Below are 19,739 nucleotides of genomic sequence, written 5' to 3'. Positions count from 1 at the left end.
GTCTGGGACAAACAGCCACAGAACTGTGCCCACATCTAGCCCCCTCAGGTCACCAGGGTGCGTCTTTGTTACAGTATCCATAACCTCCCCTCCCCCTAGAAGTGATCATCAGAGAAGTGAAAGCAAAGAGGGAAGAGAGGGCTTGAGAGGGCAGAGGGAATGGGGCAGAGTGGGGTGCCTAGCAGGTTCTTGGCTGGTGACAAGCTCTTCCCCCAGCCTCTGCCACACCCAGCCCTGCAACAGTTCCTTATACAGGAGGGCTGCAGAGTCTCCTGGGCCCACCTTTCCAAGGTTGTAGGAGGGCCTGAGCCAGGACCCTATCCCTCCCACATACTGTGTGTTTCTGTGGCTATGACTGGGGTGGGGAGGAGGAGGGGGTATAACAGGCCCATAGTGACTCATTAAGGTTTCTCTCTCATCCCTGGGGCCCCTGGTGACGTGAGTGTTGTGCCAAGTGGATTGGTTGGCGCCTTCGCCCTTCCTAGAGACAGTACAAGGGCCCTGGGGTATGGCGGGAGAGTGACTGCTGTGTTGGCTCCTCCAAAGCCCTGGGGCTCTCAGACCAACCTCCCAAAACAGCCAGAGCCAACAACTACAAAAATAAAGAGTTTATTTCCTATCCAAAAGTGAGTTCAGGGTGTTGAGTGGTAAAGGAGAGCTGGAGACCAGAATGAATTTTTAAGAAGTCCAGGCCCTGAGACCATATTGAAAGTGAGGAGAACAGGCTTGGCTGAGGTCTGGGGGCGAAGGAAGAATAAGGAATGCTGCTTGGACTGTTTTCAGTTACTGCAGCAGAAGAAGCCACTTTGAGCGACAGCCTGCAGAGAGACAGAAACAGAGATGTTGATAGAATGAAGCCCAGGGATAGCAACAAACGTTACTGGGCCCAAAAAGTACCCTCTGGGCACAGGGAGCTGGGAGCACACTCTAAGGCAGGGATTGCAAACTCAAATACCCACAGAGACCAGACAAAGAATTTAAATGAGGGAAGCCAGCTGGGTGTCAAGAGATGATCAAGAAATGTGGGGACTGCAAAGAAGCAGAGAATGAAAATCCCATCTAAAGAAGACAGTGGCCAACTACCGATTACCGATAATTTCTAGAAGGAATGTGGCCCCAGGGTGGCCAGATGTCCTAAATTTTTTAGAGAAATTGGAATATCTGGATTTTTATGTAACCTGTCCTAATTTTTAATGTTGGCAGCTAATTACTATTTTGGGGGGGAAAAAAAATGCTATAAGAGCCAATGAAAACATATCTGGGGCCATCACTTTGTTCCCTGTGCAGGATGCAGGATGAGGTGAGCTCCTCCAGCCTGGGCTGATGTTGGGAGGCCTAAGAAGTCTTGGAGGGCTGGCCAGTAAGCTCAGTTGGTTAGAGCATGGTGCTGATTAACACCGAAGCCCAGGGTTTGATCCCCATAGTGGCCAGCCACCAAAAAGAAAAAAGTTTTGGTTCAAATGCCAACCAGAATCTCAAACCTATCCCTCTCAAAGTGACATTACTCTCCAGGTCACCAGCAGAGACCCAGAGGATAGGACAGAAGACCTCACAATATCACTAAGCTAGCTCCAGAATGGAATCCTGCAATCCACCCCTCTTGCTATAGACACCAAGATCCTGCCTGGTCTTGCTTCAGCCTTCATTTCCCAGAATGGATCTGGGGCCCCTGCCCATCCCCTCTGCTCCCCCATCTATACCTGCCTCCAGATTCTGGAGAGAAGAACATCTCATCTGCCCAGCCCAATGGGCACTGCGGTCCATCTCATGCCTGCTGGGTTCCACGGCCTCGAGTGGCTCCCCTCACAGAGGAGGATGATAGGGGGGAGGTTTGGAAAAGGGAATAGGGCCAGAGGTGGCCACACTTTGTTAAAAAGTCCAGAGAATCCAGAGCCAACCAGACCAGCTGGTGGCTGCTGAACCCAAGGCAGGAGGCCAAAGGGCCCAGCTCTTCCCTTGATGGCAGGCGGCAATGCCCACCCCAGACAGGCCTGGGCCCAGGGCCGGGGTCAGTGGAACGTGTCTGACCTGGACCGGAAGAGGCTTGGGGTTGGGGGTGAGGCCTCTGGTACTGGGGGGGATGAGGCCTCTGGCACTGGGGGGGGTCCCAGATGTTCAGGCTCTGAGGGGTAGGAGGGAAGCATGGAAGGTCTCAGGTCCAGGAGGGTGGCCCTCATCTCCGTTGTCCCCACCCTGGCCGGGCAGTGGACCTCAGCAAGCGTAGTATCCTGAAGGCTAGGGGGTGGTCCAGACACACAGGGAGAGATGCGTGGTGGCCTCGGCTGGTGGCAAAGAGGGTCTGGGGGCCAAGCTGAGACTGCTGGGCGGCCTGGGAGACCCAGCCTAGCCTGCAGCAGGCCCATCATGTGCCGCAGCTCCTGGCTAAGCTGAGACACCTCCTGGTTGAGACGGGAGATCTGTTGGAAACACATCAAGTTGTTTCACAGGTACCACAATAATAACCAGGTGCATACCCCTCTACAGTTTACAAAGCTCTTTCACAACCCTTCTCTGCTTGTGGCCACCCTGAGAAGAAGGCAGAGTAGGGATTTTTGCCTAGATGTAAATACCCCAGTCTCTTTCCAAAAAGGATTTGGGGCAGCAGGTATCAGTATTTCCCCTCCATCCCCCTTTTCTGAGATGTAGAGAAATGTGCTCAAAGAGGCCACACAGTAGTGAGGTGAAAGACGCAGCCTTACTCTCAGGCAATCCTATCACAAAAGCTCAAGCTTCCACATCAGTGGTTTTCAAACTTCAGTGAGTAAGGAATCAACTGGGAAACTTGTCAAAATGCAGATTTATGGGCCCCACCCCAGGCATTCCTAATTGAATGAGGCCCAGGAATCTGCATTTTACGAGGCTCTCAGGGGCTGGCTGGGTTAGCTCACTTGGGAAAGCATGGTGCTGGTAACACCAGGGTCATGGCTGTGAGCAGAAGCAAGACTGCCCTCAATCCTGCTAAGCAGGGGCTGGCCCCGCCCCAGCCTCAGGGCCCGCCCCACCCAGGTGCCGCCCCTCTGGGATGCCCGATGTTTATCAGAACAGAGGGAAAGCCAACTCCCTGGGGCTGAGCCTGGTCACTCTGTGGTGACAGCCCTGAGATCCCTTGGGGAGAAGGTAGAGGCAGCGCCTGGCCACACAGGATCTGGGCTCTTCCCATCCAGGTCCCGAGGCCTGAAGGCCACTCAGCACCCCGCATCTGCTTAGCACTCATTTCCCAGGGCTGGGGTAAAGGAAAAGGATTTGAGCATCATGACTTGGTGAGGGCGGTCCCAGGCAGGGCAGAATCCTATAGTGGTGGAGAGAGAAGTCCTCTTCTCAGGCTGGAAAACCTGAGCCAGTTGGGGAGGAGAGGACCCAACTGTCACTGAGTACCTATGATGCGCTCTGGGCTGGACCAGGCACATCCGCACTCTCATTTAGTCCTCACGATGCTGGGAAGAACGTATTATTTTCCCCATTTTTAGATGAGGAAACTGAAGTTCAGAGCAGTTGGGGGACTTGCCCAAAGTCATCTAGCTAGTCTGAATATTTGAATTCAGGATTCCTGTTCCAGAACCTGAAATGCTCTCATATCAGGCCCATCTCTGATACCAAGATGATATTTCCTAAGACTGGCAGGAGGAGCCCCACCTACCTCCCGATTCAGCCGGCAGACCTTCTCCTTGACCTCCTCGGCCTCAGTAGCCAGTTCCCGGCTGGGCCTGGTTCCTGCAGGTAGAATGGGGTGAGGGGATGCAGGTGAGTTCAGAGAGCATGAATACCTGAGCCTATGGCTGGCACTGGACGCCTCCTGTCCCTGGGCAGGCAAAAGCCAGGGGAGGGAAAGCTCTGGGGTCAGGGAGATGGGAAACCCAAATTCCTTTGGCTGGTGTTGAGGCCCTATAACTCCCTCCCCAGCCTTCCCCCCACCCCCACCCGTGCTCGGCATGGCGCCTCTCCTTTGGTATCTGAACACAACATCCCTCTAAGTCTCATGCCTTTATGACTTTCAACAACTGTCCTGCGCCACCCTTCAAAATCCTACCCATCCAAAGGAGCTGGTGAGCTCGGTCAGTTAGAGCTGGTGCTGACCCCTGAACTGGCCAGCTGCCAAAACAAACACACCAAATCCTACCCACCCTTTAAGAAGCAATTTAAGTGTCCCCTTCCCTAGGAGAGTTACAGGCATGCTCTTCTCCTACTACAAAGTCCTGTCCTTGCCTCATTTATGGTATTTAGCACCCGGTTCTGGAATCGTTTATCTGTGGTATACAGGTATCTCCCTGGGTAGACTGGGAGCTCACAGAGAGCATGGGCCAGGTCCGGATTATCTGTGTTTTCCCAGCACAGCACCTGGCATGTGGTAGACCCTACTACGTATGGGATGGAGGGATAATGGATGGACAGACTGTAAGGTGAAGTCCATTGCTGGCCCTTACCTGGAGGGGGGGCCTGCAAGCGGGGCTTTGCGGGCTCAGGCCTCCTGCTGAACTGGAATGCAGAGGCCTCAGCCGTGCTGCCAGAGTCCTCGATGCCATCCACTATCCTGGGGATGGGGCAGTGCTCATCAGCACCATGGGAGGGCATAAATGTCAGGGCAGATCAGGCAGTGGGTGGATGGGGGCAGCAGTGCCAGGAACATGGGAGAAGCAGTGGTCAAAGTGGGATGGGGTTGCAAGCTGTGGTGGGAAGGATGGGGTAGGCAATGGGGCAGAGACAGGAAGGAGCACCATTTGGAACACTGGGAATAGAGTCCAGAGAAGGTTCTGGAAGCCAACTGGGCTATGGGGAAGGCATGGGAGGCTGGCGTCTCACCGAGGGCTGAGGTCCGGAGGTCCAAAGGTTCCCAGTGGGGGAATGAGAAGCTGGGGGGGCTTCCAGGCAGCAGAGCACCTGGGGGGGCCATGAGGGGAGGGGCTGTGGCCCTGGCCAGCCAGGGCAGGGGAAAGGGTTGGGGATAAGGAAGGAGAGGAGACAAGGGCTGAGAATGGGGGCAGCTCCTCGCCCAAAAGGCTGACCAGGGAGCCCCGAGGCCGTGCTGGGCTGAGGTTGGGCAGCAGGAGGGGCCGGCGTGGCCTGGGACCACCCCCAGGCTCCGCACCACCCTCGGCCTCCGTGATGGATGGCAGAGTCTTTTCTGAGGAAGAGCCAAGGCTTTCAGAGCGGGGCTGTGGGCAGAGGGGCTAGGTGATGTCGCAGGACAGTGACCAACAGGCCCCTTCATTAAGTAACAGCTTTCACTGGTGGATGCTGCTCCCCGTGCCCTCTCCCTTCTCCCTGTAGCAGAGGAGCCAAGGAAAGGTGCCCCCGCTCCCGACCCCTCCCCAGGGCAACATCAACCCCACCCAGGAAAGGGGTGTTACCTGGGAGAGGCGAGGGGATCGGGAAAAGCGATTGAGAACCTGTGGGGACATAGGGGGGTTCAAGCTGACTCCCACTTCCCCGCTTCCCTGGTGCAGCCCCTCCTAGTCCCAGCCAACAGTGTAATGGCATTGAGAACATGGGGCTTTTGTGGAATTGAGTTAGAGACCACCAACTCGGACTCAGAGGAATCCTGAGCAGCAAAGGGAGACTGAAAAGCAGCACAAAACAAAGGCCTGGGGTGTAAAGGACAGACCTGGCCCAGAGCCGACAGGAAAGAGGGCTCAGGAAACATTTGGTTAATGGGACGAGGAAGCCCCAGAGGGTGATGCTCAGTCCAGAGAGAGACTCGAAGGAGGAGCACATGACAGGGTTTTTTTCCAAAGTGAAGGTCCTTTGGAGTCTGGAGTGAGGCTGAGGGGTGGGTCAGTAGACTTGGAAGTAGAGATGGTGAGAGATGGTCCATGGGGTCGGGTGATGGCCAGTGAAGCAGTGTCAGTGGAGTTGTAAGGGGCAATGGAGAAGGGCACCTGGGGTTGACAGATGATGTTCTCAGAATGCAGGGAGATGCATGAGGCTCTCTGGGGCTGAGAGAGGTCTGCTCTGAAGGAAGGGACCTTGGTGGGGGTGGGGGCCAAAGACGGCCTACATACATTGGTGTCAGAGCCCTGGCGCAGGTTGAAGGTGAGGTCCCGGGGCAGGCCAGCCCGGAAAGCAGCCCCGTACTCAGGATAGAGCCTCAGAACCTCAGCCAGCCCTCGGCTGCTCAGCTGCTGCAGGCCACAGTAGGTCAGTGCTTTCACGTCCACGCTGGTCTTCAGCACACAGCTGGGGCCTGCCCCTGACCCAAGCTCCTGGCCCAGCTCAGGGATGTCTGCCCCAATCAGGTCCCCCTTCCCTGTGGGTAAGGGATGGGGACAGTAAGCTGGGGCAGAGGGACCAAGAGGACATCAGTAGGAGGTCATCAATGGGTTTGAGGAATGGTCAGTGTGTTTGAAGGATGGTTGAAGGTGGATCAAGCAATGGGATTGGTGGAAATATCAATGGAGTTGGGGAAAGGTGAGTGGAGAATGACTGGTGAGGTTGGGAAACAGTCAGTAGGGGATGTCAGTAGGGCTGCAGTCAATGGAATCGGATGATCAATAAAGAATGGCCAGAGGGGTCAGTTAAAGGGTAAAGGTCAATGGAGTTTAGGGTCAATGGAGATGGGAAATGGTACAATGGGAAAGGATTAGCTGATTTGAGGGACAATCATTAGGGATGGGTTGACGGGTTGAGGAATAGCCAAGGGGATTAAGGGAGAATCAGAGGGGAATGGTCAAAAGGGGATGGTAGTAGGGTGAAGGGACCAAGGAAGAGGGCTGCTTAGCAGGAATTCAAGGTATCCATTAGGGGTCTCCCATTCCTGAGACTCGTGGCCATCCCCAAGGCCTCTGGGGAAGGCTCCAGGGTAGGTAGTATGAGGTGACAGAGTCCTCACCCAGGATGGCCAGCACCGTGTTGTCTCGGAGAACCTCAAGTGAGCCAGAACAGACGTAGTAGTGCGCCTGCAAGGCGTCTCCATGGTGCAAGAGATACTCCCCCGGAGCGCAAAACGAGGTCTTGATGTGCAGGGAGAGGGCACGCAGGCAGCCCCTGCTCGCTGCTCCAAACAGCGGCAGCTGCAGGATCTCCCGATTCAGGTGCATAGCAATGTCAGCTCTCAGCTCGTCTGGGAAGTCACGCAGTAACTGCATAAGGGGCACAGGGCATTCTGGCCATCCCCTCGCAGCTACTACTTGAGTCTACAAATGTGCCAAGCTGTTTCCAAGGAGAGAGCTCCAACTTTCCCTTTGCTTTGAAGTGACCCATTCCAAACCTTCAGGAAGACGGCTATGTGTCTAACCTTGATTTTGCTTGCTATATCGACCACCCAACCCAATTTCTGGGGCAGAGACCAGGCTTTCTCCCATCTGGTCTTGGCCCATAGCTACACACAACTGGTCACTCACGAATGTCCTGGTTACTCATCCCATACATTCAAGAGCATCCCTCGTGGGTCAGCCCTCAACCAGGATTCAGGAGACTAGGAGTCAGCTCTGCTCCTAAATCCCTGTGGACCTTGAGCAATCCATTTCCTCTCTCTAGGCCTCAGTATCCCCATCTGTAAAATGCAGGGTTATACTAGAGCTTGAACATTACCAACAACCTCCTAGGGCCAAATTTAATGTTCACATTTCCATCTTCATATTATGGAGCCCCTTGGCCACTCTGGGTTGTTGACCTCTCCCTCTTGTTCCCCCATGGGCTCCTGCAAGGGACTCCCTCCCAGTTCTTCTCCCACCTGCTGCATCTGCCCCTTCCTCATTTTCTGCCCAGGCTCTTCTTCCTTGGCCTACCTCCTCTACTCTTTTCTCACTTTCCACACTTACCTCGCATCATGGCAACCAGACCCATGACTTCCCCGCTACTTGTGAGCCCCCAGCCCTAACGCCTTGGCCAGGCCTGTATTTCCAACTATCCACTGGGCAAGCTCCACCTGGATCTCCCACAGGCACCACATCCTCCTCATGGCCCAGCCCTGGACTCTGACTTCATCCTCAGGCCCCATCTTCCCCGTCTAGTGCTTCCATCCCACCCCTCTGCCCAAGCCAGGAACCTGGGGGTCACTCTGAGCTCCTCTCCTGCAACCAGCTGGAGATCACCAAGTCCTATGGCTCCCACCCTCAGAAATACCTCACCAATCCATTCCTTCCTAGATTCTCATGCCACCCCCTGGCCTGAACATTTTGCAGGAAAAAAATCTAAATTCAAGGCCATCCATGATAAGGGCCTGCCCGCCTCCCCAGCCCGGTCTCTGGCTCTCCCCGCTCTCCGCCTCCCTCACAGCATCTGCACACCCCGCTCCCTAAGGCTCACCCAACTACTTTCAGTTCCCTGAACTCACTCACTCTGCTCTTTTGTGTCAACACTTCCGGGCCTGTGTTCCTACTGCTCTTTCTGCTTGGAATGGCCTTCCTGCAGCAGGCCCATTTCCTTCTTGTCCTTCACGGTGCCCCCTCTTCTGCGCCAGCTTCCTTGACTCCTCTGGGCCCTACTGCACCAACATCCCTCCTTTACAGACCTATTTACTGCCTAATTCTTTGCTTACCTGTCTGCCTCCCTCAGCTTTCTGGGGTCTCCCTGAAGGCAAGGGCTGAGCGCAATCATCTCTAAGCTCCCTGTGTCCAGCACCCAGGCTGGCCCAGTGCAGGTGCTCGGGAAATATTGGCTGAAGGGAGAATGGCATTAGCAGAGGCCTGGGCTCCCTTTCAGCTCCCAAGTTCAAGTGCTAAGGAAAAGGGGTTTGGATTTGGGTGGGTGAGCGCCCTTGTGTGCGCCTCCGTGGGCGCCGTTGGCCTCCATTCCAACGTGCAGAGGCGGCGACCCCTTCCCCGCTGCACGCGCCCGCGCACTACCTGGTTGGCGTCTATGCCGCTGTTGACCGCCCACGTGGTCTGGAAGTACTCGAGCACGCGCTGCTTGAGCGGCCGCGGCAGGCGGTGGACGCGGATGAAGTCCTGGAGGTCGTTCATGCGGCGGTGATAGAGCGAGCGGCGCGAGTACATGCGCTGGATGATGGCCGTCACGTTCCCGAACACCACGGCGTGCATCAGCGCTGCAGCCGCGGCAGCGCGCAGCCCGTCAGAGCGGCCACCCCTGCGGCCGCCTCCCCGGCTCCCAAACCCGCCCTGTCCTCGCGCGCCTACTTAGTGCCAGGCCCTAGCTTGGGGGCGGGGGCCAGGGGGTGGTCCACAGAGAAGGGTCAGACCCGGTGCTCCTCTCGCGTCCCCCCGTTAGGTCAGGAACGTGGGTTTCGCGTCCCCTTGGCAAGAGGCCACGCCTGTTTGCGACCTCCCCCCGGGCCAGCACGCAGCGGGCGCTGGATGAACGCACGGCTGTCTGAACTTGGGCGGACACCGTGCCCTCTCGGGGTCTGTCTCCCCACGCGCGCGCTGGGCTCCGCGTGCTTCCCCCGGGCGTGACGGGCCTGGCCTCACCGCCGATGAGCATGGTGCAGATGGAGAAGATCTTCTCGGCGTCGGTGTTGGCGCACACGTTGCCGAAGCCCACACTGGTGAGGCTGCTCAGCGTGAAGTAGAGCGCAGCGATGTAGGCGCTGCGCCGCGGCGGGCCGCCCGCTGAGCCGTTGACGAAGGGCACCTCCAGTCGCTTGCCCAGCTCGTGCAACCAGCCTGCGGGGTGGAAGCGTGGACGAATGGCGAGAGCCCTGGCTGCGCACCAGCTTTCCCTGAATTGCATGCCGTTGACCTTGGGCAATTATTTACAGAGGCGAGGGGCGGTGTGCACGGGTTGGCACAGGAAATTTGACGAGCAGTCTGTCCCTGTACCTCCCCACGGTGAATTGGTTACAGTGGCAGTCCAAGGCCACCAACTCCCTACACTGCTGACTGTTCAGGGGCCCCTTCAACTTCCTAATATTTTTTATCGTGCGCCTTCTGTGTACACAGTTCTGGAACTTGACCTAGCCAGACACTCCCTGCTCTGGTGGAACTTACAGTTTGGAGGGGAAAGAGACATGAGATAAATCATTACAGGTGGGTAGCGAGTTAATAAACAGGAAATAAAGGATATGTTAGGAATCCTGAGAGGACAGGGAGAGCCAACCCAGTTGACAGTTGCGGGGGAGGGGGTGGCTCCTGGAGGGCTCCTTTAGGACAGAGCATTTTGGTTCAGACTGAAAGGCAAGAAAAGTCACCTAGGTGAAGAAGAGAGGGGAGGTAAAAGAGGGCGGATTCCAGAGAGGAAAAACTCTTTCAAGGCCCAAAGTGAGAAAGCAGTGTGTCCTGGCTCCTGGCAGGGTGGCTGCAGTGCAAGGGACATGGGAGAAAAGGAAAGCAGGTGGGGACTGAGAGAGTGCAGGGCTACCCAGGGTGTGCCACTCAGTGTGGCCTTCATTTTGAGGGCACTGGGGAGCCACTGAAAAAGTCCAGGCAGGGGTTGGCAGGTCAGCATTGATTCTTGGAAGACCAATTTGTCTGCAGTGAGGAGGGTGGTTGGGTGGGGATGAGAAGGGGGCAGGGAGATCTGTAGGAGGCTATTGCAGAAGCCTAGGCCAGCGAGGGAGGGGCAGAGGACGTAGAGAGAAGAGGCCACAGTCGAGGATATCGGAGAGCTGGTATGATGTGGAAGGCTAGGTGAGGGGGGAAGGACAGTGAGATGTCAGGGACAATGCCTAGGGTCTCATGTGCTTTCCAGGAAGACAGTGAGGCCTCAGGCTGTCTCTGGCCAGTGGCCATTAAGCCTAGAGAAGGAGGGATTGATAGAGGCAGAGAGGGGACAGGCCAAGCTCTTTCTGGGGCTTTGCATGTGGTGCTACCTGTGCCTGAAACACACCCCTCCACCATCAGAGTGTTTCCCACACTGTCTTTTAATTGCCTACCACTGGTCTTGCTCCCTGCTACGCTGTGAGATCCCTTGTCTTCAAATCAATATTCTTACGCCTGATCCAAGAGGAGCTCAGTGCCTGTTTGTTGGATGACTGGAGGAATGTGGGATGGTGGGTGTGGGTACCGGAGGCATCAGCTTGGGGACAGGACTGGTGGACAGGTGGTCAGTGAAAGTCTGGGGTTGGTGGCTCACCAATGTCCCAGAGCAGCGGGTCATTGGCCTCCATCTCCCGGCGCCCGATGACATACCAGATGCAGGCCATCCAGTGGGCGAGAAGCGCAAAGACAGACATGAGCAGCGTGAGCACCACAGCGCTGCACTGCGAGTACCGCTCCAGCTTCTGCAGGAGCCGCAGCAGGCGCAGCAGCCGCACTGTCTTCAGCAGGTGCACCAGCGAGGTCTGCGGGAGGGTGCAGGGGGCTGTCAGCAGGCACCCCTCAGGGCCCTCACAACCCCCAGGTCCTCTCCCAGGGCCTCCCCACCAGACATCCTGGAGCCAGGGGAGGCTGGAATGGAAACCTTTCCCTGCTGTCCTAAGAAAGTGGCCAGGAAATGCCACGGAGAGAGAATGATAGTAAAACTAATAGTGGCAGACACTCAGTAGCTACTTCCTATATGTGCCAGGCACTGTGTTAGGCATTTGTAATCCTCATAAAAAATAGTTTATGCCTTTAGTCCAATTACCATCATCATTCCCAATTTGCAGATGAATAAGGCTTAGAGAGGCTCGTGACTTGCTCAAGGCCACAGACCAATGAAATGATGAAGCTGGAACTCAAGTCTGGGCTGGCTGACACCAAAGTCCATTTTGTGCTACACAGCCTCTTAGCACTGTGGAACTGTGAAGGAGCCAGTCTTGGCCAGAGGCAGGGGATAAATGGAATGATCTCCGCAGGGCTCCTGCTCAAAGCCCCAGAGTCATAGACACAATCAGCTGTGGACTAGAGCTCGTTGTTAACGATGACAGCAATTGTGATGGGAGCAGCTCCTGGAGATATGGAGAAGCATGGCAGAGGGGGAACAAGCAAGAGGCATGAGGACTGGGGAAGGTTTAGGGACCCTTCCCCTATGGATCAGCTGTAGACGGGAGAGTCATACGGAAGAGTTAAGGAGGAGAGCAGGAGCTCAGGGAGTCTGGGCTGCACCAGGGGTGGATGGTGTTAATGGCACCTAGTAAGGGCCCTGTAAACATTTGCTAATATTACCATGGCTACTGTTTTCATTGTGATTATTAATACTTCAATTGGCCCTTCCAATCTTGGAGATGAGGAGCAGGTGGAGGCTCCAGGAGCATCCCCTGTAGCCCTGGCCCTACACTGCTCCTGAACTACTTCAAGCCTTTTTCTCTAATTTCAAGTGAAGGAGCAGGAGAGGAGGTGGCCCCAATTCCCCCCATGGACCTATCCTGCCTGCCCCAGAGCCCCAGAACTCCTGGTTCCAAACTTGAGTCCTTCAGGGCTTCCCCCAGTCACCTGCCCCTGGGCCCCACTCCCTTGGGGACACTCCTCTCTATCTCCTTGGATCAGAATATTCCAGGCCTGGCCCCTTCAAGTTCACAGCTCTGCCAGTGCTTACTCATCCTTTATCTTTGCTCTGCCTCCCTCCAGTCCCCAGTCTTGCTCCTCATCTCCCCTGAAGCCAGACCATGCCCTGGTTACCCGAGAAGCAGGGTGATATGTTGGAAAGAATACTAGCCTAGGAGCCTGGAAACCTGTTTCTAACCTCCTGTCTGCCAGTGCTAGCAGTGTGACCTTCAGCAAATCACTTAACCTTTCTGAGCCTCTGCATCTACCTCTGAAAAAGAAGAGAGTCTGCCCTGAGGGTTACTGTGAGACTTCCTTGGTGATGGATGTGAAAGAATGTGGTGGGCTGTAAAAGTACTCCCAAAGCTGCCAGTGGAGGGGATTGCCTGAAAGGAGGGGCAGGGTCTCTCTGCATCTCTCCCTCCTCGGGCAGACTTACACACATGCACATGTGTGGGAGTGTGCACGCACATGTGCACTGCCAGGAGAAGAGGCCCGCAGCCCGTTGGCGGCTAGTTAAATCTGGCTGCGTGTAGGTGGTTTCCTGCTATAGCTGAGTGCGGCAGGGAGAGCGCACAAGGAAACTGCTCTCCACCTTCCCACCCAGCAGCCGAGGGGCTTTGGGGACACAGGGTGGGACTGCCTTATCCTGAACTTGAGAAGACCTACTATCTGGGGCTGGGCCCACAGCTGAGCACTCAGGGCACCTCCAGGCAGTCCTCAGAGAGCTGGGAGGACACAGGTCCTGGCGTTCATTCTCTGCCCCTGAATGCACCCCACAGCCTCTATCTCCTAGTCTTGATTTACTGTGCTCTCCTCAAAAGCTCTCCCTTCTCAGCTCCTGACAGCTGAATCCTACTCACCATTTAAGGTCTGGCTCTACTCCCACCTCCCTCAGAAACCCTTCCCAGACCACGCCCGCCTCTGCCCAACTGGGGCGCTTTTGCCTCCCAGGCGCTGGCCAGATTTCAGATCATTTTTACACATGCTCACGTTCCAGCCTGGAACCCCAAGGTCAGCCCAGCCGCCATGCAGCAGTACCTGAGTCCCATCTTCCACTCCTGTTCACCTCTTCTGTCCCTGATATCCCCTGCAGTATTCCTGCCCCATCACTGGATTAGCTGCTTGAAGACCGAGTCCTTGTCCCTTTCCCCCACAGTGACCATGCTCCACACAGTGCTTTGCAGACAGCTAAATGATCATCAGTTGTTTGTTAAATAAAAATGTGAAAAGTACCACTCACTTGACATCATGCCAACACCGCTTTTGTAGCCATAGTTAGCTTTTCATTTGTCTCAGCTTCCCTCAAAGATTGTGAGCTGAGCTCAGCAGGAGCACAGACCCTCTCAGATCCTTCCCAGCACCTAGCACAGGGCTCTGCCCGCAGCAGGTGCTTGATAAATATTTGTAGGTGGGTTCATGAGAAGGACTGCATCTGAGTTTGGGCTCAGCCCCCTAACAGGAGATGCTGTGCTGAAGTTGGGAGGCTAGGCTGCCTGGAGGGATGGGGGCCACTCACCACAGTGATGTTGAAGACATAAAGCAGATCAAAGGGCAGAGCAGCAATAAGGTCGATGAAGAACCAGGTGGCCAGGTAATGGAGGCCAATGGAACGAGGGGCAGAGATCACCTGGCCAGATTGGGACACGTAGGTGGTGCGGAAGTTCAGGATGATATCTGGGGGTGTGAGAGGCTGTTACTAAGGGGCCTTGGCCTGGAAACACCAAAGAATTAGCCAAGGAACTGAGCAAGCGGGTAAAAAGCCTTAGAGACTCAGAATGGAGAAGGAGGCAGGAACGGAGAAGATAGATTGGGCTTCTGGAAGGTCATCAGGGAGGAGAGGTCACAGGCTGAAGGCCACAGGGGTCAGAGGCCAGGGCACATGGGTCATTTGGGACTTAAAGATCCAGAAAGGAATGGGCTCTGAATGCCTCGATCCTGCAGGCCCAGGATGCAGTGAGGCTTGGCTGAGTGGGTCACCCCAGCCCACCCACAAGGGTAAGTGGGGCAGAGGGTCTGACCCAGGATGAAGAGCATCTCCACAGCGATGTCACTGACAAGGGTGTGTCGGGAAGTGATGGGGGTGTCATCATCACCCGAGAAGCAGACGTTGTAGGGAACGGTAACCGCAACGTAGAAGGTGGCGAGGAGGATGAGACCGTCCCAGACGGCCTTGGGGACGCTGTAGTGGAGGAGGAGGCAGCGGGAACCCCCCACGGAGGCCACCTTGTACTCAGGCACTGATGGCTTTGGCTCAAACACGTTCTAAGGGGAGAGGGGTGGCAGTTGGGGACACTTGGGGGAAAGAGGAGCCAAGGCTGGGGGGAAGGAGAGGCAGGGGATGGGTAAAGGGGGAAGGTGGGCACTTCAAGGGCAACCATGATAGAAGATAGAAGGTGCAGGAGAGGGGTTCAGAGGCTGGCCCCTGATATTTCCTTCCTCTTGCCAACCTACTGCCCAGGCCCTCTATTGAACCAATCATGTTTTGCCTAGGCCCTCTATTGAACCAATCATGTTTTGTGGGGGGCACTTATAAGGCTTGGCCCTCACCCTGCTTGAGAAGGAGATTATGACAAGTCAGGTGCATGCCCTAGCTTGAGGGGTCACTGACTTCTTCCTCAAGTTCCTTCTGGGTTCTGGGGGTTCAGTGGGGGATGGGACTGTCCGGGGGAAGGTGAGGCTTGCTCAGCCCACCCCATTCCCTGCAGCCCCAACAGACTACACAGAGGGTTGGGGACTCAATCTGCCAGCTTTGTCAGGGTCCTAGGAGGTGATATGTGGGGCTAGATGCCAGGTCCTCAATGGGACTTTCTCCCTGGGACCACAGCAGTCTGTGCTTTCACTGCCATGATACAGCCCTATTACCCAGGGGTAGGTGATATAATTTCTGCTAGAGCCCTGCCCTTGCAACATCATCAGAGCATAGTATTGTCAATCACCCAGGGAAACAAGGGAGATGGGGATGGAAGGAGTCGTGGGGGGACGGGGGATGCAGCAGAGAGTAGTACATGGGAAATGGGTGGACAGAGGAACAAACTAATGGAGGGAGGCCAGACAGACAGGGAAACAGGGAGACAGTAGCAGGGCAGTGGGGTGGGCTCAGACTCAAGGCTGACGGACTCGGGAGATGTTGGGATGGGAATGGGACTCACATTATTGGTCTTCATGCCTCTCTGGCCCCGGCGGCCAAAGTGGCCAGTCAGCCGGCGTAGGACAGTTCGGCTCTGCCTTCTTGCGGACCGAAGTTTTGACCTGGCTCCTCTCCTGTTAAGGGAGTTTTCTGTTGGGAAGAATGATGCAGAGCTAAGTTGGGGCACATCCCATGAGGCTGGGTAGGGAGAGGTCTTATGTGACCTTGGGCAAGGACTTCTGACCGTTCATGTCTCCCTACCCAGGCTTACTATTACCATGATTACTGTCCCCGTGGCCTCCACTCTGCGTGATGTCCTTGAAGGAAAAGAGGAAGAGCACCACCTCCCCCATCTCATTTTTGATGGGCATCATGTCCAGGAGGCACCAAAAGGCTGAGCCTGTAGGTGTGGAGAGAGAAAGGGAGAAGCATGAGCTGCCCCATGGCGTGCCTTTCTCTTTGATCCCCCTTGGTTGTTGGACACAGTCACATTTGGCAAAGGTTTAAAACTGGAAGGAACCCCAGAGACTCTGTCAGCCGTCTCCTTCATCTTCCAGATGGGGGAACCAAGGCCCAGAGAGGGTCAGGGATGCCCTCGATCACTTGGTCATCTGGTGGAAGTATGGGGGTGAGCATCCAGGCTTCTACTGTGCCCAGTGGACTTTGGGTAAGGCCCAGGGTCTGGTCAGGGCTGCAGGGTGTATCAGGCCCCTCACCATCCTTGCGGTAGAAGCAGATTTCAGCCCGGTGCTCTTGGTGGCCCTCCAGGGCTTTGTGCAGCCGCTGCAGGGCTGGCTCACTGGTCTCTGGGCCATAAAGGAAATGGCAGCTACAGGTTTTCTGCATGACCTCTGTGCGGCCGTAGCCCGTGAGCTCACAGAAGCCGTCTGAGCAGTAGACCACAGGAAAGCCCCGTGGGCCCTGTGCGTTGGCCAGCAGGAAGTTGCTGTCTGTGGGAAGAAGAGGTCAAGGTCAGGTCAGGGTCAGGTCAAGGCCAGGAACGGAGCTAGCTTCCAGGTGGGCTTCCTATGGTCAGAAGTCACAGAGCCAGAAGCTTCCCAGCCTTCCACTTGATTCCTGATCCCCCTTTAGGGATAGCCTGAAATGAGAATATGAAGAAATAGAGCAAAGAGACAAGGACTCAAGGGGGGGCCTAGAACTGAGACAGGGACTACAGGGGTGTTGGAGAAGGAACCCCGAGAGGTCATGCGATTCATCCTCCTGCATTCAAGCTGGTGAGCTATTACAGTAGAAGACAACATAGCACAGTAACAGCATGGGCACCAGCCTCCTTCCTCTGTCACTTACTGACAGTGTGACCTTAGGCAAGTTAATTACCTCTTCTGTGCCTCAGCTTCCTTATCTGCAGAGCAGAGCAGAATGTACCTTCCTCACGTGGCTATTGTGAGAGTTCCGTGAGTTAACTTGGCACGTAGTGAGTGCTAACTCTGTGAAGGTGAAGTGAACCCTCTCACTCACTCAGCTTTCAAAGCACATCCGCAACCACCGTACTGTCTGTCGCCCTCTTCTAGAGTGAGCAGGGCAAAGATTCTGGTGCTGTCACACCCATTTGATTGATAGGAAACTAAAAGGCAGAGATTATCCAAATTCACAAATCTCCTGAGTGTGGGGGAAGATGGTGAGGAGCAGTATCCTTATTCCCTGCCTTCCAGGAAAGGTCCATTTTCTTAGCATTCCTTTAGCTATTTTCAGAGGGTCCGTCCCCAGTATTCAAAGTCTGCCCGGAGAGGCCATTGAGGGCGTAGCTCCAGCAATCCCCAGCAGCAGACCCTGAGCTGGCTCCCTACAGCTTCACTGGGTGGGGCGCCTCAGGGGGGCTCCTGTGGCCATCCAGGGACAGAATTTCAGCTGAGGGATAGGACTCGAGAAACAAGTCCTGGGGCAATAGGAGGGGTGACTGTCTGGGGTCGGGGCAACTAATGGGGACTCTGAGGGTGCCTGGGAGGCACCGGGCCCTGGGCGCAGCCTCTTTCTTCCATCCCAGAGCCCGTTTCCCCGGTGATGGGCGCTATGGAAACAAGGGAGATGGGGCGGAGGGAGGGAGGCGGGTAGGGCTCCGGGCGGCTCAGTTTCCGCCTTCGGGACCGCTCCTCCACCCTCCAGATCCAGGCCGTGGTTCCCGAGGGGGCAGAGGCGGGCAGGGAGACGTCTCTCGGCTCCAGAGTAGGAAGAGGAATGGGGGGAGAAGAGGAGGGGAAGGAGTGGGGCGGCTGTCCAAGGTGCTGAACCTGGAACCCAAGCTGGGGTGGGCGAGCAGGGAGTGCCCTCTGTCACCCGTGTCGCTCTCCGCCTCCCGCCTCACCCACTTTACGTATAGACGCCCTACGATTTGGGGGAGCGTGGCTTTAATCCAAGATAGGTCCTGCCGATGTCTGGCCTTTTCTCCTTTTTTCTGGAGGAAGAGGGGGCTGGAGTCATCTGGGAGCAGACCCCAGAACGCCCGGCCACTTCATCCCCCCTCCGTGTCTCTGATGGCCGCGCACACGCCCCCGGCACAGCACTGCCCAGGAGTGGGCGCTCCAAGGCCCCTCCTCCGTTTCGCCGCACAAAGAGCCTCTTCTGCCTGGAGTCACACCCCCTAACCCTGCTCCCCGCGCTCTCGGCCCCTCTCTCTCCTCCCCTCGCAGGGAGCTCCTGTCCTGTTCCTTTGCCGCAGTCTCGGGAGCTCCTTGACCCTCAACTCCATTGTCTCTCCTCTCCCCACATCTAGGAGACTTGGTCCCCAGCTCGAGCCCCTAACCTCAGCCTCCGCCCCACTCACGCGTGCCGTCAAAACGGGTGGCGATGGTGTCCAGAAAGGTGTTTTGCGGGGCCAGCAACCCCTTCATGACCGGCATGGCCCCGGGGCTCGGGTTCGAGGCGCGGCGCTGGGAGCGTTCAGCGCGGCCGGGCCGGAGGGGGCGCGCTGCCGGCGGGGCCGAGGCGCCCCATGTGCCCGCCTGCCTCCTCCCCTCCTCTCGCCGCCGCCGCCGCCGCCGCCGCCTCTCTGCTCCGAATCCCCGCAGCTCTCTGGTGCGTTCGGTGCCGCCTCGGTCCCCCCACGTCCCCAAGGGCCAGGTTCTCCCCGGGCTCGGCCCGCGCCCGCCACGTGGCCCCACGGGGAGGGGCCGCCAGCGACACCCGCACCCCTCCTCCCAGAGGGGAGCGACCCACGCGCGTCTCCAGGGGAGAGAATTAGGGACACGCCCACCGGGAGGGCAGGACTGAAGTGGTGGGCGGAGCTTGGATGACAGGCGCGCCCCTCTCGGAGTGGCTCCGCCCCCACGCGTGGTTCCCTGGCTGCTCCTCGTGGCTCCACCCCGCGGGCTTCCCGGCGCGCCGCCCACGCTGGGGCTGGTGTCTGGTTCACAGTGCCGCCTGCTGGAGTTGAGATATTTCGCAGCACCTCCCATCCCGCTCGTTCCAGCGTGAGATAGCAAGGGTTAGAAGGCTAGGTTTGCCCGTGGGGAATCAGCGACGGGAAGACTTGGAACCTCAGTGCCTAGAAAGCGCGCTAAACTCTCGCCTTCTGCTTCAGTTTGCCTAGGGCACCCCGGCGAACGCTGCCTCTGAGCACGCGGGGTGAAACGAAAATAGCTTTGGAGTCCACTATGCAGAATCCCAACTCTGGTCACTGATTATGTGTCAGCCTCTCTGAGCCTCACTTTCCTCATGTGTAAAACGGAGCTAATAATTCTTACCTCATGCAGTTATCGTGAGAATTTAATAGCCTATTGCATGTAGTTGACATAAAATCAGTGTCTTGGAGGGCGATTGCCTCCCTGTCCTCCCTCTTCCTACTGTCTTGATTTGACCCTCTTTCTCTCTGCTGCCCTTCAAGTGGATGAAACGCTGCAGGCAGATTTGGGACTGAGAAAGATAGTTTGGAAGTGAGCAGAGTCATGGTTTGCAAATCTCCAAGGTTTTATTTATTTATTTATTTTGCGTCTGGCTAGTAGAGACCGTGGTGCTGTAAGGCTGAGCTCTGACCAGCTGAGCTAACCGGCCAGCCCCACAGGGGTACTTTGATCTCTACCTGCTCCAAGATGGAATCAGTGCAACAGCAAGAGGGAACAGTTGGGACTAGACACAGGACTTTCTCACCACCTGAGCACAAAATTATTGAGGCTGCTGAGTGTGGTGGCTGAGGGTGGCTGCTTCCTTGGACAAAACAGCTAAAGCCAGTGAGAGTGGGACCCTTCCTGGTGAGAGAGCAGGCTAAATGCTCCGCATTCTCACCCCCAGGGTCTAAGCCGGGCACTATCTGGTGTATTAGATTGCTGAAAAGTGTCACATCTTTCTGTATCTGTACT

General features: G+C 56.3%; 1 protein-coding gene across 1 annotated transcript; it reads right to left on the bottom strand.

Moving 5' to 3' along the window:
• Positions 1–2,009: 2,009 nt before the first annotated feature.
• Positions 2,010–18,284, bottom strand: KCNH4 (potassium voltage-gated channel subfamily H member 4). Its single transcript, XM_063112514.1, has 16 exons — positions 18,209–18,284; positions 16,143–16,376; positions 15,704–15,826; positions 15,449–15,576; positions 14,318–14,561; positions 13,816–13,973; positions 10,966–11,173; positions 9,363–9,557; positions 8,781–8,980; positions 6,824–7,073; positions 5,997–6,241; positions 5,346–5,384; positions 4,798–5,150; positions 4,422–4,528; positions 3,638–3,711; positions 2,010–2,417 (listed from the first exon to the last, which is right to left on the bottom strand). Exons 1-16 carry the CDS (start codon positions 18,282–18,284, stop codon positions 2,010–2,012), a joined length of 3,042 nt encoding a protein of 1,013 aa, XP_062968584.1.
• Between the last annotated feature and the right edge of the window lie 1,455 nt (positions 18,285–19,739).

This window comes from Cynocephalus volans, chromosome 10, assembly GCF_027409185.1.
Source record: "Cynocephalus volans isolate mCynVol1 chromosome 10, mCynVol1.pri, whole genome shotgun sequence".
In the NCBI taxonomy this organism is placed as follows: domain Eukaryota; kingdom Metazoa; phylum Chordata; class Mammalia; order Dermoptera; family Cynocephalidae; genus Cynocephalus; species Cynocephalus volans.
The sequence above is the reverse complement of the archived record's forward strand: the minus strand, read 5'-3'. Positions and strand labels throughout refer to the sequence as shown.